This window comes from Podarcis bocagei (assembly GCF_964188305.1).
Source record: "Podarcis bocagei genome assembly, chromosome: 17".
Taxonomy (NCBI): Eukaryota; Metazoa; Chordata; class Lepidosauria; order Squamata; family Lacertidae; genus Podarcis; species Podarcis bocagei.
In genome coordinates, this window is record NC_138143.1 from 6,269,203 (window position 1) to 6,293,009 (window position 23,807).

General features: G+C 47.4%; 2 protein-coding genes across 5 annotated transcripts in view; both read right to left on the reverse strand.

Annotated features, from left to right (window-relative positions):
- The window catches only part of GRIPAP1 (GRIP1 associated protein 1), a 61,960-nt gene extending 59,244 nt beyond the window's left edge, over nt 1–2,716 (reverse strand). For both annotated transcript variants that reach the window (XM_081175692.1, XM_081175691.1), the window contains exon 1: nt 2,437–2,716. In XM_081175692.1, the coding sequence (XP_081031818.1) occupies nt 2,437–2,478 (42 nt within the window). In that variant the 5' untranslated portion in view covers nt 2,479–2,716. The remainder of the gene's footprint in view (nt 1–2,436) is intronic.
- A 3,246-nt stretch (nt 2,717–5,962) lies between these two features.
- The window catches only part of TFE3 (transcription factor binding to IGHM enhancer 3), a 36,276-nt gene continuing 18,431 nt past the window's right edge, over nt 5,963–23,807 (reverse strand). For 2 of the 3 annotated variants that reach the window (XM_081175756.1, XM_081175758.1), the window contains exons 3-10: nt 17,585–17,798; nt 16,486–16,761; nt 16,281–16,370; nt 15,660–15,777; nt 15,472–15,531; nt 11,039–11,114; nt 8,472–8,619; nt 5,963–8,358 (exon numbers count right to left, since the gene is read on the reverse strand). In XM_081175756.1, the coding sequence (XP_081031882.1) occupies nt 8,050–8,358; nt 8,472–8,619; nt 11,039–11,114; nt 15,472–15,531; nt 15,660–15,777; nt 16,281–16,370; nt 16,486–16,761; nt 17,585–17,798 (1,291 nt within the window). In that variant the 3' untranslated portion in view covers nt 5,963–8,049. The remainder of the gene's footprint in view (nt 8,359–8,471; nt 8,620–11,038; nt 11,115–15,471; nt 15,532–15,659; nt 15,778–16,280; nt 16,371–16,485; nt 16,762–17,584; nt 17,799–23,807) is intronic. The other variant, XM_081175757.1, reaches the window with a different exon arrangement.

The following is a 23,807-nucleotide window of genomic DNA, read 5'->3' on the forward strand; positions in this document are numbered from 1 at the left end:
GAGTGCTCTGAGTGCTGGAGTAGATGGGCCTTTGGCCTGATCTTCTTGGGTTCCAGGGCAGCCAGAGGGGAAACAACTGAGGAAAGCAGCATCAAGAGAAGAAAGCAAAGGAGGACGTGACACTGCTTCCCCTGCAGGGATGAACTGAGGCGCCAAAGATTCTGGGGCACAGCAAGGTGCAAGATGATGGAAATCAGCAAAGATGCCTTGGCATACATTTGTGTATGCTAGGAGGACCAAACAGCAAATGAGAACAGGGCTCCATGAATGGTTAAATAGAAGAGGAAATGGTGGCAGGAGAGGAAAGCATATTGCTAGAATCCCCTCTTCTACAACTATTTAAAACAGATGTGAAGAAGGTTTGGCCCTCCAGGTGTTGCTGGACTACAACTTCCATTATCCCTGGCCATTGGCCATACTTGCTGAGGTTGATGCAGTTGTAATTCAGCACCATCTGGAGGAACAAAGATTCCCCACACGATTTAAAGGGCAAAGGATCTCCATTCTTCATTCTCTTTGTCTCTTAGTATACAGAGGGCCAGCAAGTCCTGCAAGAAGTGGGGAGGCAAAAGTAGAGTTAGAGCATGGTAGGTTGGGTTGGGGGAAGCATGTTTATTTCTTTAATATATTTAGATACCGCCTTTCATCTGAAATGACAAGATCATAAAAAAGAATGCATAATGCTGGCACTAATGGCCAGTGAAGGCCAGAGAAAATAAGTGGGTTTTGAACAAGGGTTTTTAACAACATCAGTGTTAGTGCTCAGCTTAGTTTAGATGAGGTGACACTTCCACAGACAGGAGGCCACGAAAAGGATGGGGTTTTTGATTTTTAAAAATCTGTGAACCATCATGAGATCTTTTGATAAAGGACAGTATATAGATTAAAATAAATAAATTTATTTTCAGTTCGTTTGAGAATTTGCCAATGATAATTTTGGGGGAGGCAACAGAAAGCAGACCGAAAGGTTTAAAGCAAACATCAGCAGAGGCTGCCAATTCAAAAGTACTGTGCTTGATAATTCCCACAGGCAAAGGGCTGGCTTAAAGGTAAAGGGACCCCTGACCAGTAGGTCCAGTTGTGGCCGACTCTGGGGTTGCGGCGCTCATCTCGCTTTATTGGCCGAGGGAGCCGGTGTACAGCTTACAGGTCCTGTGGCCAGCATGACTAAGCTGCTTCTGGCCAACCAGAGCAGGACACGGAAATGCCGTTTACCTTCCCGCCAGAGCGGTACCTATTTATCTACTTGCACTTTGATGTGCTTTTGAACTGCTAGGTTGGCAGGAGCAGGGACCGAGCAACGGGAGCTCATCCCGTCGTGGGGATTAAGGCACAAGCAGGGAACCTGTGGCCCTCCAGATCTTGTTGAATTCCAGCCCCAGCTGGAACACTGGGGGGATGGGAGCTGCAACCCAGAAACATCTAGAGCAGCCATTCTCAACCTGAAGGGCAGGATGAGGACAGTTCCCAGATGTTCTTGGACCACAACTCCCATCATCCCTGACCACTCTTCCTGCTGGCTAGGGATGATGAGAGTTGTAGTCGAACAACACCTGGGGACCTAAGCTTGGAAAAGGCTCATCTAGAGGGCCACAGGCTCCTCAGCCCTGACCTAATGAGTTTTTAACCATGAAGCCAAAAGAACAAATGCAGCAAACGCGCACGCACACACACATATATCACACAACTGATTAAACAATCTAGGTAAAGGTAAAGGGACCCCTGATCATTAGCAGAATGACTTGGAAGCTGTACGCCGGCTCCCTCGGCCAATAAAGCGAGATGAGCGCCGCAACCCCAGAGTCGGTGACCATTAGCTTCTGGGTCATGTGGCCAGCATGACTAAGCCGCTTCTGGCAAACCAGAGCAGCGCACATTTACCTTCCTGCTGGAGCAGTACCTATTTATCTACTTGCACTTTGACGTGCTTTTGAAATGCTAGGTTGGCAGGAGCAGGGACTGACTGTCGTGGGGATTTGAACTGCTGACCTTCTGATCAGCAAGTCCTAGGCTCTGTGGTTTAACCCACAATGCCACTCGCGTCCCTTTGATTAAACAGTCTACAGCATTTTAAATATGTATTGGAGGGGGGCGTTGTTGGTTTGTTATTGGGGTTTTATCATCATGTATTTAGGTTCTCTTTATGGATGATCTTGGGTTGAAAGGTGCTATACAGATTTAATAAACAAATAATAACAGCATCCACCCAGTTCTGGCCCCCCAGCCTCAAATCTTCAGGAATCATCACTCTCTGCATCTCTACCCTGCCCCCCCCCAAAAAAATCATAATGGCAACTGGACCCCCATCACCCCTGAATACTTTCAACGGCACCCACCCCCACCCCGCGCTCATGACACCCACTGGGTGCTGTTCCTCCCAACGCCCCGCCCCACTCCGCTCCCCACCCACCCACCGGGCCGCCCGGCCATACGCACCTGCATGCGCTCGAACTCCTCCTCAGACAAGGCCTGCGCCATCTTCCCTCCCCCTCCGGCCCCCGGTTCGGATCCTGCTTGGTTCGACCCACGAGAGGAGGAGGGAAGGCGGGGGAGGAGGAGGGGGAGAAGCCCCGCCCCCGGCCGGCCCGGGATGGCTTTAAGAGGAGATCATAGAGAGGAAGCCGGGAAGAGGGACGCTCTGAATGGGGGGTTTCAGGCTCTCTCGCTCTCGCTCTCTCCTCCCTCCCCACTCCCACCGGAAGCAGAGCGGCATGAGCGAAGGCGGGGGGGAGAGGGAAAGGCGCCTGGAGGCCGGAAGTGGGAAGGGTAGACGGGCCGGAGACCGGAAGTAAGGGAGCATAGAGGTGCCGAAGACCGGAAGCGCGGAGGAGGAGGAGAAGCGCGACGAGCGAAGATGACCAAGAGGCCAGGAGTCAGCTTAACTCTTCGCGCTTCTCCTCTTCCCTTCCCCGCCAGTATTATGGGATGGAACGGGGGAAAGTAAAAAGTGCGGAGGCCGCTGGCTCAGCGGGGAAGCTGCGCGCTCCTTTCCCTGCGCCTTAAGACGCGGAGCCGGATGACGGGGCGGAGGTGGAAAGAGGCCGCAGCGGAGCCCACAGAGGCCCGCGCTCTTGGATAGATTTCGGCGCTTTCCACAGCCCCCCTTTCGGCGGAGGGGGCACCGCAGCCCTCCTGGCCTGACTGGAAGCAGGCGAGGGTCGTCAAGCTCCATCCTTTTAATATATCTCTCTCTCTTGTTGTTTAGTCGTGTCCGACTCTTCGTGACCCCCTGGACCAGAGCACGCCAGGCACTCCCGTCTTCCACTGCCTCCCGCAGTTCATGTTCGTAGCTTCGAGAACACCGTCCAACCATCTCATCCTCTGTCGTCCCCTTCTCCTTGTGCCCTCCATCTTTCCCCACATCAGGGTCTTTTCCAGGGAGTCTTCTCTTCTCATGAGGTGGCCAAAGTCTTGGAGCCTCAGCTTCAGGATCTGTCCTTCCAGTGAGCACTCAGGGCTGATTTCCTTCAGAATGGAGAGGTCTGATCTTCTTGCAGTCCTCCAGCACCATAATTCAAAAGCATCCATTCTCCGGCGATCAGCCTTCTTTATGGTCCAGCTCTCACTTCCATACATCACTACTGGGAAAACCATAGCTTTAACTATACAGACCTTGGTCGGCAAGGTGATGTCTCTGCTTTTTAAGATGCTGTCTAGGTTTGTCATTGCTTTTCTCCCAATTTCTTTTTCTTTCTCTTAGCGGACATTTTTTAGGAAGTGAACGCTGTAGAACTATTGCAAGAAGAATTCTCAGAGATTAGGAAAACTACTAGACTCTTACCGCAGGAGGGGGAGATTTAGATGTCCTCCTTGTTTCCGCTTTCCTCCCCCCCCCCCTCAAATAATTAAGGAAAACAGCAACCATTTACAGTGTAGTCAGGGAGAGAAAGTTACGTTCCCACAAAGCGGAAGTGGGCTCCATGGAGATCAGGCACATTTCCCTCCTAGAGCAGCTTTCAGTCAGTGGAAGTTGGTTGCCCTTGGACAGGAGAGTTTAAGACAGGCTTCCTCAAACTCAGGCCTCCAGATGTTTTGAGACTACAGTTCCCATCATCCCTGACCACTAGTCCTGCTGGCTAGGGATCATGGGAATTGTAGGTCAGAAACATCTGGATGGCTGAGTTTGAGGAAGCCTGGTTTAAGATATGATTATAGCTGCCGTTGCTGGGTTATTCTTGCAGAAGCACTAGAAGCTGCCTTGCAGCAGAGTGAGGCCATTGGGGTGGGTATGTATATATATATATAATATATACACATACATAAACGGGTTGGGAGGGGTGTTAGGGGAGGGGTAGTACCTCTGGTGGGTGACACTTCCTGCTCCTTCTGGGTCATTTTGTCCACCTTTGGTCTCCACCCTGCACTCGGCTCTTACCTGTGGCTCCTAGAAGCTGTCAGCATGCACTAGCAGCTACATCCCAGGAAGCAGCTTTGACTGGCTGGCTAAACCAGGTGAAGGGAGCCAATGGGTCTCAAACCCTTGGGGCTTCCCCTACATGTGAAGACAGGCTCTGGCAGGTGGACGAGAGCCATCATGGGTCCGACGGTCAAGAGGTGGGTTTCTGCACATGCTGTAGAGGGAAGTGGGGAGCAAATGGGGCTTTCCAACCTGGAAAACTGATCCTAAACCTCTGCTGCCTTGCAGGATATATTCGGGAAAGGGAAAGGTTAAGGAGTAAGCCCTACACGAAGGTGGTTGGATGGCGCTTTGTACACCTCCTTCCAGAAACCCTTGCAGCCAAGCTGATGCCTAACGTATTACTCTGCTTTCGTTTGGTCCACATCAGCGAGGCAGAGGAGGGTGTTGTCATCTGGGCAGCCCTGGACTTCCATACAAGCTTGTGCCCCAGGGAGGTCACTTTGGTGCTGCAAATGCAGTAGTTTGACGTCACCTATCTCTTTTGTCTCTCAGGGAAGATTTATGCCAATAAAAATACACGTGTACAAACATATATGTGTATGTATCTATGGTTTGGCATTAGCTGCAGTATTTCACAGTATGGCTGCCATATACAAAAAAACATTAAGCCTCTTGAAGTCTCCTAGAGTACAGACATGGCTTCAATGCTGACTGTAGTTCTTTCATTCAGCCTCAACAAGAGATTTAAAGTACTTGCCCTCAGGTTCTTGTACCACAGTTATCTGCTACTTACGAAGGGTAGACACCTGTATGATTGGCAGCATTCCCCCATAAAATATTCACAAGTGGCAAGAGAAATTACCACATCCCTGTCTGGGAGTGACAGGTGAAAGAAGCAGTGACAAGTCGTACTGATGCACACCTTTCCTGACTATATGTGTATTTAGCAGTATGGTCTCAGAATTGGACTCTCAAGTGCAAAAGTATACTGTGGATTAGTGACTAAATTGGAAGGCCCCCACCCTCAGCTATACCAAAATTGTAATCAATGCGTGGGGAAATGCTGCCTTGAGTAACCAAGTGACTCCTGCAAATTCAAAAGCTGGCCATCCCTGGCCTAAAATAAGGTATATGTACAAACTTCATGGCTGCTGGTTTCTGCCAGCCTTAACAGCATATTTTGAACTGTGTAGCAGTCTCCTTATTCAGCACCAGGGGTGGAATTCAGCATCACTCTCTTCCTCTTATTCCATCTGTGCAAGCATTTCAGTTTGCAGGACAGAATGACCCCCACACACACACCAAAAAGAACCCTTCCCCCATGCTCTGCTCTGGAGGATATTCTGACCAGCACCCTGAGCCAAAGGGGGCTTCTCTTCCATGGAGGCCAGCGGGGGTCGAGGAAGAGAAGGGATGAAAGCCCTATAGAGCAAGCAGAAGTCTTAGCACAACACTTCCGCTGACAGGGTCTGGTTAGGTGAATCGCACCACCAAAGTCCCACCATCTTAGTGTGGCTTTAAAAACAGAGAGAAAAACTCTTTATATACACTCATAACTGAATTCTCCACACGACACAATGAGGAAACAGGTACTACAGTAGCTATAGAAAATGGTCATTGCTGGTTTATTTGTTTAGAAGCCTCTAGTACTGGTAGTGGGAATGTTTAAACATACAAAGTAAAAGGACAGAAGGCGCAATCTGGGTCATCACTGAGGGTGTAGAATCCACACCAGGAAAACCAGTCCCTTCTCTCAGCCTGAAATTCTATCCCTTTCATCCCCTTAATCAGACTCAACCTTTAGTTAATGGAACCCAGTTCTACTCCTTTTAAGATCTACGACCACTTGCCCTAATCTCATTTTTGCAACTTCCTCTGCTCTCGGTCCTCTTGCTTCTTACAAACAACACACACTGGAATACCACTACAGCGTCTGGTTTACATTGAACACTCACTCCTGTTACCCTCATTTCCAGCTCAAAAAGCTCCCAGCCTAGAAACCACCCATATTTCCTCCTACCCCATGACAACCTCCAGTAAGGCAGCTCTTCTCAGTTTCAAAGGGTGAAATTCAACACCCTGCTAAGGTGATAGTTCCTTTTTGGCTTGCCAGATGGAGCAATCCCCCGCCCACTGTTCCAGAAGTTCTCCCAACCTCCCCAGAGCCAATTTCATGGGACGTGCGGATGAGATAAAGAGAAGCTCCACACTAGAAATGGAGGTTTGGGCACTGGGCTTCTGTGGACAGGCCTCATTAGTTGAATCCCACCCAATATTACACTTCCTAAAGGACAGACGTCTGGTATTCCATTTTCCAGCACAGACTTCAGACTATGCTGTGATTCTAAAGTGCGGGAGAGACGCAAGGCCCTCTAGAAGCTGTTGGATTTAAACTGCCATCAGCTGCAGCCAGGATGGCCAATGATCAGTGGACGACGGCAGGTAGAATCTAATAACTTCTTAGAGGGGCACAAGTTACCCTAGAAAGCCATAAAAGCTTAGTGCTTTTAGATAATATTTTGAGACAGCTACTCCTGGGTGACCACTTCTGTTTCGAGGGTTGTTCACACACATTCACACAGTGGTGAGGCTAATACTGGAGCCCAAATGATTGTCTCTGCAGCAATTGCGGCCACACTTTTACACCCAGCAAAGAGTTGGGTCATACAGAAGCCCGCTTCCAGTATTTTAAAAAACTAGTGGATTCAATAAACAGTACAGTCTCATTTGCTCTCTGTTTCTCCTAATGTCCATTTGGTATGCAAAAAGTTTTTGAGTATATAAAAAAAACTTGATTATAGCTTCATTTATATTAAAACAAACAGGGGTGACAATTAAATGCTGTGTGGCAGTAATGTACCCTTAAATGCAACCACATGAGCAAGAACATTATTTCACGGATTTTTCTGCCTCTGCACCCCACTCCCTTTCTTTGCCCACAAAGAAGTCACAAGGGACAAAAATCAAGTTTTTCTGCGGTCAGGTCAGAACTAAAGGAAAGAGACGAAGAAAAAAAAATTAAAAATTAAAAGCGGTAGTTTTGATAAAACATTGAATTTGCCGACTTAAACAAGAAAGGGTGAGAGTTACGAATAAAAAACGTCCTATATAAAATAAACCTAACTTCTTTTAAAGGGGAGAGTGCCTCTAAATTACGCAAAAGCAAGGAGGCCACTTTCTCCTCCTCTCCCACCTTAATTTCCCCAAATTATATACAGCAAAGGCGCAAGAATGCAAACTGAGGGTTGGAGTGGATGAACTGAGGTTTGTGGCTATACGCTCCTCACACAGTGTTAAAGAAACGCCCTACTAACGTTTAAAATGGCAGGTTTAGGGAAACGCAAAAATCCACTATTCCCAAAGTTTCTGAAGCTTGGGTCCAGAAGGCTTAGGGTCCCTCACTTTGTGATGGGACACCCTATTTCTCTTGCTCCAGGGGAGGACTGGTACTATATGGCTCTGCAAGCCCTCTTTCCCATGGCCCTCTTGCTAAAGAGGCAGTAGCTCAAGCTCTCCCAAAATATGGAATGTCGGGGAAAGGAAGGGGCACAGCCTATAGCAGCAGAGGGGAAGAAGCCTCCAAGATTTGAGGGAGAGGAACAGTCAAGAGCAGGAGCAGGGCACGGTGAGTAAGGGTGGGAGCCTTCTCCGGCTCCTCTTCCACTGCCGAAAAGTCCCAAGCGCTGCCATCACGAATCATCTTCCATGCTGAAACTGGAGCGGCGGCTGCTGCCCTTAGAGGCGCCAGGCGAGACGGAGGAGAGGAGCGGATCAGAGGCACCCAGCGGGGACAGAGCGGTCCCATCGTCCATGAGAACATCCTGCAGGGCTCCCCCGTCGGAGCCCAGAGCGAGGCCCAGCCCCAGTTCCTCTGCTGTGAAGGGCAGGTCCAGGGACTCTGCAAAGGAAGGAACCGGGTCTCCTCCCAAGGGCTGACTCAGAAGCCCCTGTGCCGAAGTCAAGGGCAGGCCGTGCATCTGCACCTGCAGTTCCAGCTCCTGGGGAAGAGACCAGAGACGGGAGAGTGAGACCCAGCAGCATGCCTGAACTACACCTTCTGCATCCCGCCCCACCCCTACCCCCTCCTGAGCACAGCACCCGCTTCTTCTACCTGCACTCGGAGCTGCAGGCTGCGGTTGGCCTGTTCCAACTTGCGCTGCCGGAGTTCCATCTCTTTCGAGTGCTGCTGCTCTTTCTGCAGCTTCCGGATGTAATCCACCGAGGCCTTGAGAATGGTTCCTTTGTTCCAGCGCATCTCCCTAGGGAGGTGGGGGAAGAGGAGCTCGTCACCTGGGCAAGCAAGGTCCGCGCATTCCCTTTATTTATTTATTAAAGTTCTTACGTTACATCGGTAAACATTGTCATATTACATCGCAAGGCTGATTATACTATAATTTTCAACATGTATACAGTGGTAACCTCTGAATACGAACGGGATCCGTTCTGGAGCCCCGTTCGCATCCTGAAATAAACGTAAGGCGCGACTGCGCGTCTGTGTGTGCGTGGGTTGCATTTTGCCGCTTCTGCGCATGATGTCATTTTTGAGTGCGCATGCGCGAGCGGTGAAACCCGGAAGTAATGCGCTCCGTTACTTCCGGGTCGCCGTGGAGAACAACCCGAAAATACTTAACTTGAAGCTACTTCAACCCGAAGTATGACTCTACAAAGTTTATATATTAAAAGGGGGGGAAAGAAAGAAAAAACAAGGGCAAAAAACTATTCCAGAATCATATATACACCAACACTTTGGACTTCCTGTCTATCATGTTACATATCCCTTTTTTACAAATGAATGTACTCTTATTATTGTATATTTCTTTACATTTTATCTAATACATTCCTATATCAATATGTACCCTTGGTCTTATTTCTCAACTCAGTCTCTCTCCAACGTCAATCGAATGCTAGCACAGATAGCGAACCTTTACTGTATTTTTGAACATACATCTTATATCTATCCCACTTTTCCATAATTTTTTGTTTTGAAGTGCCTCTCAGGCTATTTGTCAACTGCGGCATTTCAACAAATTCTTGTAGCTTGTTATGCCAATCTGTTATTGTTGGGGCTTCTTCTTCCTTCCACCCCTTCACCACCAAAGTCCGAGCTGCAGCCGTTGCATATAAAAATACCTCCCTAAAGGCATTTGGGGTGTCCCTGCCAACAATACTTAACATAAATGCCTCTGGTCTTTTTAGAAATGTTTCCAAACTTTTTTTTAACTCATCATAAATTAAGGTCTGTGCGTTCCAATACATACATACACACACACACTAAGAAGAATTACCAGACCAAGGTCCTGTTGAGTCCGAAGACTTCCAACAACCAGTTTCCAACAGCACGACAGTCAGATGCCCCTGGGCACCAAAAGGATGGCAGCCCTAGAATCTGCAGCCCTAGTTATTGTGGCTAGTGGGCTAAGTAATGTAAAATGTTGCTGTGTGTACATGGCTGGCTGGCAGGCTCCCTACCCACTGCCAGGATACCCCATTCCTTCCTTCTCTCCCCCTGCCAGTCAGTCAGTTTCCATGACCACTGGGCATGCCAAGACCTCATTGGTTTGTTTTCTGAGTTTTTCCTTCCCCTGCCGCCCAAGGGATTTTATCCTAAAGATTTTGGAGCTCTTCCAACTTTGGGGTTGCACCAAGCCTACTGACACCTCCCCACTTCTACACAGATGGTATCATTCTGGCTACATATGGAGAGGCATTCAGAGAATGAATCCTTCATGAATATACAGACATATATACAATATATTCTACTCAGCACTATATACCTTGGGTTACATACGCTTTAGGTTACACACTCCGCTAACCCAGAAATAGTACCTTGGGTTAAGAACTTTGCTTCAGGATGAGAACAGAAATTGGGCTTTGGTAGCGCGGCAGCAGCAGGAGGCCCCATTAGCTAAAGTGGTGCTTCAGGTTAAGAACAGTTTCAGGTTAAGAACGGACCTCCGGAATGAATGAATTACTTAACCCGAGGTACCACTGTACACTGGTAAGATACAGCTCAAAGAACAAAAAAATGCTGCCACCCAAACAGGCAAACTATCAGTACTGAAGACACATTTAGAATACAGTGGTGCCTCGCAAGACGAAAAGAATCCGTTCTGTGATTCTCTTCGTCTAGCGGTTTTTGCGTCTTGCGAAGCAAGCCCATTGACGGATTAGCGCTATTAGCAGCTTTAAGCGGCTTATCGGCTTATCGGATCAGCTGATAAGCGGCTTAGCGGCTTAGAAAGGGGGGGGGAGGAAAAAACCCCGCAGGAACTCGCAAGACATTTTCGTCTTGCAAAGCAAGCCCATAGGAGATTCGTTTTGCGAAGCACCTCCAAAATGGAAAACCCTTTCATCTAGCGAGTTTTCCGTCTTGCGAGGCATTCGTCTTGCGGGGCACCACTGTACAACAGCAGTTAGAAGATGGGTGAATGCACTGCCACCAGCCTGATGCCCCCCCCCCGATATTTTGGATTACAACTCCCATCTGCCCCAGTGAACACAGCTCATGGGAGCTGTAGCCCCATACTTCCAGAGGGTGCCAGGTTGGCAGAGGGTGGAGTACACTTTCAGGCTTCTCAAGGGAGGGGAACTCACGGCCTTCCTCCACGCACCCCCCCCCCACCCAACAGGCCTTTATGTCACGGTGCTGAGCAATTGTCATTCATCTACTACACTTACGGATCATTCGATTTGGGGATGAGAGTCCCCAGCTCTTTGATACGGTCGTTGATATTGAACCGCCGCCGCCGCTCAACTGCCAAGAGGGAGAGAAACATAAGTGGCACTAGATATCATTAAAGCACAGCTACTCATGTTATCTTTATTAGTTTAAGAAAATAACAAAAAAACCTCATTTCCACAGCACTTTCCAGAAAGCAAAGCATTTTGCCATTCGATCAACTCATTTAACCCCACAACAGCCCTATAAGGTAGACTAGGCAGAGAATGCGGTGTCTTGTCCAAAGTCAGCCAGGTATTTCTCTCTGCCTGGTACACCTCCAAACCTCAAACTATACCTTACTGGCATGAGCCCTGGATTGAGGGCTGGGGGGTATGATGAAATGCCACACAAGCAGAGAACCAAGTGGAACTGGGCACCAGATTCACCTTCCCAAGGATCTCAGCTTTCTTTAGAGAGAGAACCCGGGCTTCCAGCCCTTATGGTTGTAAATATAGGCTTGTAAACATGTAGCAGTGCTGGATTTACGTACAGTGGTGCCTCGCAAGACGAAAAGAATCCGTTCTGTGATTCTCTTCGTCTAGCGGTTTTTTCGTCTTGTGAAGCAAGCCCATTGACGGATTAGCAGATTAGCGCTATTAGCGGCTTATCAGATCAGCTGATAAGCGGCTTAGCGGCTTAGAAAAAGGGGGGAGGGGGGAAAACCCGCAGGAACTCGCAAGACATTTTCGTCTTGCGAAACAAGCCCATAGGAGATTCGTTTTGCGAAGCACCTCCCAAACGGAAAACTCTTTCGTCTAGCGAGTTTTCCGTCTTGCAAGGCATTCGTCTTGCGGGGCACCACTGTATCAGGTAAAGAAGCTATAGCTTAGGCCCCCACTCTCTTGGGGGCCCCCAAAAAATTTAAAGGAAAAAACCTGGATGTACATTTCCAAAATATAAGATAAAAAACAAATAAAATAAAACCTACATGCAGCAACAGCGTTTTGTGTTGTGTAGGCTCCTATGGTATAGGTAATGGGCCCCGCCTGCTCCCTAAAATATCACTGGTTTTGTTATGTGCAAATGGCTTCAGATACCTGTTAGGTCCATAAATTACCATATAGTATATATTCAACACAAAAAACAGCCACAATTTGTTGTTGACGAAGGACAGCTGGACATATAAAGGGCCCCATTACCTTCAGTAGCTTAGGGCCTCATCAAACCTAAATCCAGCTCTGGCTGGTGAAGTCTCAGGCGCCAGGCAGTCTGCTCAATAATATTTCCAGTAGTCAGGAATTCAGTGACCTGAGTAGCTCCTTGTTCCTCCCCACCACCATCAACATGTGAAGGAGAAGCTGCCCGAACAGGTTTAACTTCCATAATTTATAAAGGCTGCAAGAATCCAGCGCCTTTTTGCCACAGAAGCTGGGGCATCTTGGTGCAGGATTTGCTCCTATTGTTGTGCCACAGCCTGTTCCAGTACCACACAGGGTGCTTTTTTTCTCAGTGCTTGTGCAAAATCTAGGCTTATACATGGCCACAAATGCAGCTCAGATACAAGCTCCAAATGGTGTGTTGGTAAAGGTAAAGGGACCCCTAACCATTGTTATGGGTTTCAGAACTCACAGAGTTAAAGAGTTCTGAGTGACGTCTCTTTCCTGAGGCGTGGTCAAAGACACTTACGGGAGTGGTTTGCTCTGAGTGTCTCAGTCTGCCTCTGGGACGCTATGCGAGAGGGAGGATGGCCGAGCTTTCGCCAGGTCTGATTTATGCTGTTAAACTTCATGATTAAAGGCTAAGAAGATAAGGAACGCCTTTGTGTCTGTTCTGAATTATTACCCACTGGCTGCAATTGCTTCTCGCCACTGTGTTCACTCTGCTACCGGCCAAAGAGGCATAAGGACTTTTGGATCGGCACGGACAGTTTGCAAGCTGCGCAACGGAAGAGTGCCGGACTCCATGTTTGGCCTTATTGGCACCCTCGGCCCTTTTGGCCTCTTGGTTGCCATAGGTCCAGTCGTGACTGACTCTGGGGTTGCGGCGCTCATCTCGCTTTATTGGCTGAGGGAGCCAGCGTACAGCTTCCGGTCATGTGGCCAGCATGACTAAGCTGCTTCTGGCGAACCAGAGCAGCACACGGAAACACCGTTTACCTTCCCACTGGAGCGGTACCTATTTATCTACTTGCACTTCTTGCTTTCGAACTGCTAGGTGGGCAGGAGCACAGAGTGAGCAACGGGAGCTCATCCCGTCGCAGGGATTCGAACCGCCGACCTTCTGATTGGCAAGTCCTAGGCTCTGTGGTTTAACTCACAGCGCCACCCACGTCTCTGCTGTGTTGGTACATCACACAAAATGTTTGGGGAAATGTGGGGGGGGCGAGATAGCGAAGTTACATTGGCCGCTACCAAACAAGTTGAGTCAGCCAATCTTGTTCTTAACCCATCAGATTAGCCCAGGGCATACTCTGTTAACTGGCTCAGCCAGTTTGCACATTCCTACCTGATCAGGTCCACAAGCCTAGCAGCCTTGCACTTTTACTTCCACTCCCAACACTGGTTTGAGTGGTGTCAACCAACCATCCCTCATTCCCCGCCCCTATTTTGGATCATTCCAACAGGACCAACCAGTTTAGCATCGAAACCTCCAAACATAAACCTTGGTTAACACCACCACAAATTTCCTCTTGCTCTTTGCTTTAAAACAATAATAGGGAACACAAAATTTAAAATATGCATTCAAGTTTGGTAGGTTAAAATGCATCAGTGGACCAAAGGCATTCGTGTAACTAACACCCCCAAACGGTAGAGTGTACTGCAAGGGTCAGCAAACTTTTTCAGCAGGGGGCCGGTCCATGGGCCTTGTAGGGGGCCGGACTATATTTTGAAAAAAAATAATGAACAAATTCCTGTGCCCCACAAATAACCCAGAGATGCATTTTAAATAAAAGGGCACATTCTACTCGTGTAAAACCATGCTGATTCCCACACCATCCGTGGGCCGGATTGAGAAGGCGATTGGGCTGGATCCGGCCCCCGGGCCTGAGTTTGGCTACCCATGGTGTACTGTATCAACTCTAGCTTAGCCCCAAAATTCTACACTCCTAGGATAGCTCAGTTGATAGAGCATGAGTCTCTTAATCTCAGGAAGATTGGAAGAAGTTTAAAGATTACCTGCAGAAGCACTGTAAAATTAAGGAATGTTGAAATGACGTTTGATTGAAAATAAGTGGTACTGGTTAAGAGATGCTTAAGAAAATGTAAATAGGGATTGATAACTGGAAATGGATATCTATAATAATAGGTTAATATATGGGGTAAGGATGAACGTTAGAGGGTAAGGATTTGCTGAATTTAATATTTGAACTGGAATACAAAATGGGAGGTGTGAGGAGGTCAAGAAACTAGTGAAGAAAATATAAGATTTGAAAATATTAATCTATTTTTAGTTTTGATTTTTGGCCTTTCTCTTTGTTCTTATTCTTTATTCTCTATTTTTTTCTTCTTTCTTTTATTAGCTGTTTTTCTACTGTGTATTTTTTATTTGTTTTGTTTTTGTAGTTTAAATGTTGGAATTTGTTTTTATTGTTTGTGAAACATTAATAAATATCATTATAAAAAAAACAAAAAGATTCCTGCATTGCAGGGGGTTGAGCTAATGAACCTTTTGGTCCCTTCCAACTCTACAGTTCTATGATTCTATGGCAACTCCCCTCATCCCTGAACATTGGCCATGCTGGCTGGTGATGAGACTGATCCTCTGTCAGGGACCCTGGGGGAGCTGCTGTCAATCAAAGCAGACAATGGAAACTGTCTTGAGTCAGTATAAGGCCCCTTTCTATGTACCTACAAGCTTCTCCACCCATGTATGCAATGCTTAAATGTAAAGGGACCCCTGACCATTAGGTCCAGTTGTGGCCGACTCTGGGGTTGCGGCGCTCATCTTGCTTTATTGGCCGAGGGAGCCGGTGTACAGCTTCTGGGTCAGGTGGCCAGCAGGACTAAGCCGCTTCTGGCGAACCAGAGCAGCGCACGAAACGCCGTTTACCCTCCCGCCGGAGTGGTACCTATTTATCTACTTGCACTTTGATGTGCTTTCGAACTGATAGGTTGGCAGGAGCAGGGACCGAGCAACAGGAGCTCACCCCGTCGCGGGGATTCAAACTGCCGACCTTCTGATCAGCAAGTCCTAGGGTCTGCGGTTTAACCCACAGCGCCACCCGCATCCCTATGCAATGCTTAGGTTTCGAAATAACAAATAGATAACTAAATACTCTCCTGCCGTCATCAAGGTATCCAGCATTCCTTATCCTCAGAGCAGGCCCACTGAAATTTGCAGACGTGAATAACTTTGGGTCCATTAATTTCAGCAGCACTTAAGTGGGACACAACGCAATATCACTTTAAACATTTTTAAGATGGTGTTTTCACCAGTAAAGGGTACTCACTCAGATTATGGTTGTCTTTCTTCTGCCTTTCCTTCAGGAATGCTTTGGCTTCATTTTCTGCTAAGGAAGACACACAAGCCACAAAAATGATGGTCAGGGATGACTCTGAAGTCGCTACCCCTTCCCAGCTGTACAGCCTCTTACTTCTGCTGAGCCCTGATGGTTTGGAATGCAAGAACCCCCAGTACCTGACATCTCTCTCTTGATATTGGGCAGGTCAGCCGGGCAGGAGTTGCTAACTGTCACAGCTGGCTCCATCATTCCTGGGTTGTTGTACACATCCAGGAGGTTTCCAGAGACTGGCAGCTGCACATAATCATAGGAAGAGTTCAACTTACTTTCACATGGATAAGACTGGCCCAAGTGAGAAGTGGTCAAGGTCTCCAGGACACAGGGCTCTGGCACCACCTTGCCAGCTCTCTGCTCTTCAGTGTATTACAATTCACCCAGCAGCGCTGCACACAAGCTGGCTGCAGGTCCCTTTGGGGATTTGGTTAAAACAAGATATATGCTACTGCGATTAACAAAAGAGAAATTTATTCAGCAACAGCATCCCCTTGTTTTTATCAGAGCTGCTGACGAAAGCAGAAGCTGAAAAGTTTCTCTGCATAAGTAAGATTTATTAACTTCCACCCATTAATGCAACAGAGGAGATTAAATCAATGAACTGTTTTTTTAAAATAATAATAATAATCAGTTGACAGCCCTGTAAGTTGTGCTAGCTATGGCTGGAAGTTCTGGTCCATTTTAAATCCCACTTCCCCCCACAATCACGCCTCTGCCGAGAACCCACAAAAAAGGCTACTCACAGTGCTGGGCATCTGTAGACCTCCGTAGTTAAGGATTTCATCATTGTAGCTGGATTCCAGGCTGATGATCTCATCAATTACATCATCAATCTAATTTTTAAAAGGGAAGCAGTTAAACCTGAGATAAGAGACCTTAATCAGAAGTCTTTTAAAAAAGCAAGGAGGGAGGGACAAACAAAGGTAATTGAGATAGAGTTTTACTCACCTCTTTCTCAGAGCTGGAGCCAATGTTCAGCATAGCCATGGGGCTATTGGGGGCACTGCCAGGGCCCCCTGCCACTCCCGGCTGCTTGGCCAAACCATGTTGGGGCTCAGGAGCTGAGGCAGCCTGTGGGGAGCAGGTGGAGGCCCCCGGACTGGTCCCAGCGACAGCCTGCGTTGCCATCTTGCTCCCCATGGCAGTGGAGAGGTACTGCTTCACCTGCTGCCTCTGCGCCTGTTGGATGTGATACTTGGTGGGGTTCTCCAGGTGGGTCTGGACCTGAGCTCAGAGGTGAGAAGAGAAGGGCCATTAGCCACAGGAAAAAGAACGCCAGCCAGCCAGAACTCAAGCGACTGAAGCCCAACCTCTGCACTTACGAAGGAGAAGGGTTCATTTCAAAGAATAAGGAGCAACTGCAGGGGCAGCCTATGTGCTTGCCAGATGTTTTGGACTATCCCTGCCTTAGAGCATGCTGCCGACTCTTCCATGGGATCCTTCTGCCCACCCCTTGAGCCAGGCTGAGCTCAAAGCAATGAGGAGAGTTATAGCCCAAAGCATCGCAAGGTGCACCATGTTGATAATGTAAAGGTAAAGGGTAAAGGGACCCTTAGGTCCAGTTGTGACCGACTCTGGGGTTGCGGTGCTTATCTCACTTTATTGGCCGAGGGAGCCGGCCTACAGCTTCCGGGTCATGTGGCCAGCATGACTAAGCCGCTTCTGGCGAAGCAGAGCAGTGCACGGAAAAGCCATTTACCTTCCCGCTGGAGTGGTACCTATTTATCTACTTGTACTCTGATGTGCTTTCGAACTGCTAGGTTGGCAGGAGCTGGGAGCGCTAACCTCAATGGTACCACAAGCACGCAGCAGAAAGATGCTTCAATGATGACTTACGCCAGCCAGCTCAAGCTGTGTTTAGAGCCATCAACCATTTCATGGCCATCTTGCACTTTTCCCTGTTACAGTGCTGTAGCATCCCACCCCCCAAAGAAGGAAATGCCCCCACCACTAGGCCACCCAGCCCTCCTCCTGCCACACAGTCCCTCCGGGCAAGATCAGAGCCGGCTGCCACCCCTCCTGGACTTCCTCTCTCCTTCCAACTCACCTTCAGTACCTCCACAGGAACCTGGGCAGGGGCAGGGCGGGCGAGGGGGCTCATGGAAATGGCAGGTGTGGAAGGCGCCGGGGGCGCCGGAGTGAATTGTGCCGCCTGCTGCTGCTCCCGGCGCTCCTGTTCTTGCGTCTGCGCCCGCATCAGCTGCTGCCGGAGAAGCACGCGGGACGACATGGCGGGACCCTGAGCTGGGGCACTCGGAGGGCTGCCGGAACAGAGGAAGGAGAGAGGGAAGATTCAGCAGCCATCAAGGAAATCTCACTACAGTCATGCCTCAGGTTGAATATGCTTCATGTTGAGCGCGTTACACCGCACGCGCAGAGGCTCAAAATGATGTCACGCGCATGCGCAGAAGCGGCGAAAAGCGGCACGCGCATGCGCAGACGTGCCACCGCTAATTACATTTGCTTCTGGATGCGAACGGGGCTCCGGAACGGATCCCATTCGCATCCGGAGATACCACTGTACCAGGGTTCTGCACACTCCTGTAATGAAACTACAGTCATACCTCATGTTACAGTTGCTTCATGTTACGTTCTTTCAGGTTACATCCCACAGTGACCCGGAAGTACCGGAAAGGGTTACTTCCAGGTTTTGCTGCTCGCGCATGCGCAGAATCACAAAATGACATCATGCACATGCGCGGAAGCGGCGAGTCGCAACCCACGCCTGCACAGACGCGCTGCTGCAGGTTGCGTTCTTTTCATGTTGCAAATGGGCCTCCAGAACGGATCCTGTTCGCAACCAGAGGTACCACTGTAGTGACAAGATTCCCTGCCCTAGACACAACCTGGATACAGAACACAACAGGCAGTCAAAAGCTATGTTACTACTATTTTTAAAAAATATATAAAACTGGGAGGTCAGCCTCAGAGATGGAATAGAAATAAAAACCTACCGAACAGGAGAATTTAATGTTGAATGTCAATAGAATACTTAATGCTGAGATTCTAATCCATTTGAGCATACATCTTTGTCAGACAACAGTTCCATGAGTTGGTAAAGTTCTTTTAAAAGAAAAAATTGTTTTCTACATTCAGAGTTCTGCACTGGGTTCGGTTAAAGGTTAAATATTTGTCCCTATCGCCATCCTGTGTCTCTAAGAAGTTGAAAAACATAAATGGAGGCCACAGGTAGGGGGAAGCTGATGTTACTGAATTTCATTTGGATAAACGTTAAATTATGCAAGCTTTCCTTTTTTTTTAATATGGAACAAAAATACATTTTCCCTTCAAGTTCAGGCATGGGGAACCAGTGGCCCACCAGATTTGGCTGAACTGAAACTCCCATCAGCTCTAGAAATCATGGCAAATGGCCAGGGTTGATGGGAGTTGTAGTCCAGCAACTTTTGGAGGGTCACAAGTTCCCCACATCTGCTCATGATCCTTTTCACGAGGAACACGGAGGGTATAAGCAAGAGATTCAGGCCTGTAATAAAGTATCAAGTTCTTCAAAAACATTATCCCCAAAGCATGCCACTGCAGAACATTCCCACCATAGCTGCCAATATGTTCCTTTGCTGGACCTACTCTTCCAGCAGGAGCGGGAGACTGTTTTGGATATGGAGGAGAGTTTCTCCAGTGTGTAAAGGTAAAGGGTAAAGGGACCCCTGACAATTAAGTCCAGTCGCGAAGGACTCTGGGTTGCAGCGCTCATCTCGCTTTACAGGCCCAGGGAGCTGGCGTTTGTCTGCTTCCGCAGACAGTTTTTCCAGGTCATGTTGCCAGCATGACTAAGCCGCTTCTGGCGAAACCAGAGCAGCGCACGAAACGCCATTTACCTTCCCGCCGGAGCAGTACCTATTTATCTACTTGTACTGTGTGCTTTCGAACTGCTTGGTTGGCAGGAGCTGGGACCAAACAACATCGCGGGGATTCAAACCGCCGACCTTCCAATCGGCAAGCCCAAGCAGCACAGTGGTTTAACCCACAGCGCCACCCACGTCCCATTTCTCCAGTGTGCAATGCCATTTAAAAACCATGTGAAGCATTGCTTCTCTGACCTGGGCAGTGCCGTTTCCCAAAGATTGTTCCCTACAGCGTCACCATGGAAATCGTTCTCCCAACAATCTGTCAAACCTTGCAAATCCTATCTCTCTGTGTGTTGTTGTTAATTGCTTGCAGGTAGCCTTGAAACCTGTCCTCTAGAACTGATGTCATGGGCAGAACTCAGCTCTCAGTTTAACGGGGCTCTCCCCTTCTTCCGCTTGCACAGAAGGAAGGACTGGAGGAGGGCAGTGTTGAATTCCACATTATCAATCAACACTGATTCCACTCTTTGGCAGGTTTTAAATAATTACATAAAATTCTTTAGATAAAGAATCTTATGTAAAATTGTAATATTTGCAAGAATATTATTTGTGTGAATGAATTTGTAAAACCAATTTTTTAAAAAATAAAAAAGGCTGATTCCAACTCAGCTCTGTTTCTTATGGCTTGCTTCTGTAGAGCTACTCTTCCAGTAAACGTCAAGAAAATACACAACTATTTGACTTTCCAGAGACCTGTATTGGGAAGGTTTCACTGTTCGACATTTATTGTGTTTTTAATATTTTGTTGGGAGCCGCCCAGAATGGCTGGGGCAACCCAAATCAGATGGGTGGCACATAAACAATAAAATTATTATTTTTTATTATTATAATTTCAGATTTCAACAAAGGCTAGAACCTCCAGATACCTTTTATATGCTCTGGCATTCCTTTATGACCTGTGTATCAAAACCATCATTTGAAGACAACCCTCGTCACAAGCGTGCTAGATTTGGAACAAGACTTGATGATCTGAAAAAGTTGATAATCTTTACTTGAACTTCGTTATTTTAACTCGTGTACAACTACTCATTCTAAATGCCTATTTTATATTCTTGTTTTTCATCTTTTAATTTGCCTGTTGTTATAAATGTTCTCTACCATACACATTATAAAATGAAATAATAAAACACTTTACAAAAAAATAAAATAAAATAAAGATCACAAAGTCTAATTTCTTTCCAGCCTACAAAATACCAAGGCCTGTCTTCATTTTTGTTTTTTAAAAAGAGGAGGTGATAAGTAAGTTATGTGAGTGGAGACTGAACAAATGCCAGGAGTTTCATTCTAGCTTTAAAAACTACACAGACAATTTATAAGAATGGGCTTTGTGTTATTGATTTTATTTATTTATTGGACTTATTACCTGCCCTTGAACCCAGAAGTTCCCGAGGTTGCTGACAACATTTTCATTACAAAAGCAACAAATCAAATAAAACATAGAAACTTGTAAAACTTGTCATGAACCCACAACCCAGCAGAAGGGACTATAAATCAGTTCTATAAATCAGTCACCTCCACAGACCTGAACGAAAAAGTACATCTTGACTTGATGGTGACCTACTGACATGGGGGACCACCGTACGTCCAGTGGGAAAGAGTTCCACATCCAGAGTGCTGCAACAGAGACGCCCTGAGCACAGAGGTTGATGAGGTCTGTTCACCCCAGACACTGAGGTCCAGCTCCAAGGGCCTTCTGGCAGTTCCCTCACTGCGAGAAGTGAGGTTATAGGGAACCAGGCAGAGGGCCTTCTCAGTGGTGGCACCTGCCCTGTGGAACACCCTCCCTCAGATGTCAAGGGAATAAACAACTATCTGACTTTTAGAAGACACCTGAAAGCAGCCCTGCTTAGGGAAGTTTTTAATGTTTAACGTTGTATTTTAATATTCGGTTAGGAGCCACCCAGAGTGGCTGGGGGAACCCAGCCAGGTGGGCAGGATATAAATAAATTATTCTGAATTATTATTACAGTGAACGCTCGGGTTATGAACGTGATCCGTGCAGGATGCACATTCGCAACCTGCAGCATTTGCAACCCGCGTCTGCGTCTGCGCATGCGCAAAGCACGATTCAGCGCTTCTGCACATGCGTGACTGCTGAAACCAGGAAGTAACCTATTTCGGTACTTCCGGGTTTCGGCAGTCCGCAACCCGAAAAAACACAACCTGAAGCAGCTGTAACCTGAGGTATGACTGTATATTATTATGAATAAGCAGGCCACCTTTGCATATGTAAATTTAAAAAGTAATTGTGAGTGCCATTAAAGGATGGGAAATTCCATTAACTATCCATACAGTAACAAAATAAATGAAGAAGCTTGGCTGCTTTGATCATTGTGCTGGGAGTATGTCCTAATCCGTAACATGAACAGAGTACAACATAACTGCAGCTGATCTGCAGACCATCAGACTGAAACACCCAGAAATGCAGTTTAAGGTTGCTGCAGTGGGATCCTTAAAATCAGAGCTTCAAGAAAGAGGAAAAGGGGCTGGGGGAGAGAGGGAGGAACATTTTCAGGCCCCCTTGGATGTGAGGAAGAAACTCAAAGATATGTGGTCAATTTCTGCTTAATAATTAGCCACAAGAACAGCAGATCCCTGTGATTAAGGGCCTATCTCCACTCACCGGTCATAGTCCTTTAACTGCAGCCCCCAACCCTTCTCCTCCAACACACCTAATCTCCCTGCATTGTTCTCCTTCCCTGCTCTGCAACTCTGAATCTCTCTCTCTTTAAGCAGCCCCTGCCCACATCCTGCAAGGAAGAGGTTGTAAAAAAATGGTCTACTGGTAAAAACACACACACACAAAAACCACTATGCCAGTTGAAAAACTGCGGCATACCCTCACCCTTGTTGTAAACAAAATATGCCCTTTTCCCCTTATGGGGAATCCAAGAGCCCGTATAGAGTCCTTACATGGGTTCCCTATTGGTAGGAGAAAATAACAGAGACCAACCAGAGAATATTGAGAAGCAAAGCAGCTAGTAAGCCTGATCTTTATTGATCTGTTGCAACAGGGTGCTCCCCTCACACGCAGGAAAGGAGGAGGACCCTGAACAAAGGTGAGTCTGCCCTTATATAGACATTTTAAATTCCTTTTCCTGGAGCTCAAGACCACCCCTCCATACATCATACATACATCACAGAAGGGCTGTAACCAGAGACCACCCCCCACAAACATCATACCTACAACACAGAAAAGGTGGTCTACAACAGAAATTTGAATGTTGCTGTTTTTCTTGTCTCCCTGGTTATCTGATAATGCCTTACCTGATTGCCTTTCCTGGTAGTATTTCCCTTTGAAATGGTGATTACTAAATTCCTGGAACAAGGAAGGCTTTTTTTTACCTCCTCCCTCCTTGCAGAGAAACATTTGGTCAGCTTGGGAGTCAAAATGGTTTCAGGACTGTCTTCCTGTGCTGCTTCAGATATGTGGTTTATATTTATTTTATGTACGTGTTTGCTTGGTACATTTATGAACATTTAATATGGGTAAAGAACTTAATTCTTTCCGGAGGTCTGTTCTTAACCTGAAACTGTTCTTAACATGACGCACCACTTTAGCTAATGGGGCCGCCGCACCGCCGCCGCACAATTTCTGTTCTCATCCTGAAGATTTCTCTTGCAAGGTCAAGGAAAACAGAAAAGCCTCCCCATTGTCTTTTCATTCACAAACCCTGTCTTAAGGGTATGTTTGTGTATGAATAGGGTGAGCCTGTGACCTGGCTCAGGAACTAAGTATTTATCCTTAAAAAAGACTGGCCAGGATCCCCAGAGTATCCAATCAAGTAAGCATTAACAGGTAACCTGCCAGACAGGAGGTAAACAACGCACTCAGATTTCTGTTGTAGACCACCCTTTCTGTGATGTAGGTATGGTGTGTCTGCAGGGTGGTCTTGAGCTACACCTCTTCTGTGATGTACGTATGATGTTTCTGGGGGTGGTCTTGGACTCCAGGGCTGGCAATTTAAAATGTCTATATAAGGGCGGGCACACCTTGGTTCAGGGTCCTCCTCCTTCTCTTGCGTGTGAGGGGAGCCCCCTGTTGCAACAGCTTTAATAAAGACCAGGCTTACTAGCTGCTTTGCTTCTCAATATTCTCTGGTTGGCCTCTGTTATTTCCTCCGACTGATGGAGAACCTAGGGCAGATTTTCATTTATTACACTAGGAAGCTAGACTGTTGGTCCACCTAGCTCACTGTTGTCTGCACTGACTGCAAACAGCTTTCGAGGATTTCAGACATGACTCTACCTACTCCTAGCTCCACCTGGAGATGCCAGGGACTGATGTGGGAAATTCCGCATGCAAAACTGATGCTCTACCTCTGAGCCAGTTGCAGATCTTGTGCTCTGAGGAATTGGCTGCAGGAGACAGCAAAGGGTTGGCAGAGAAGGGGAATTTCCCAC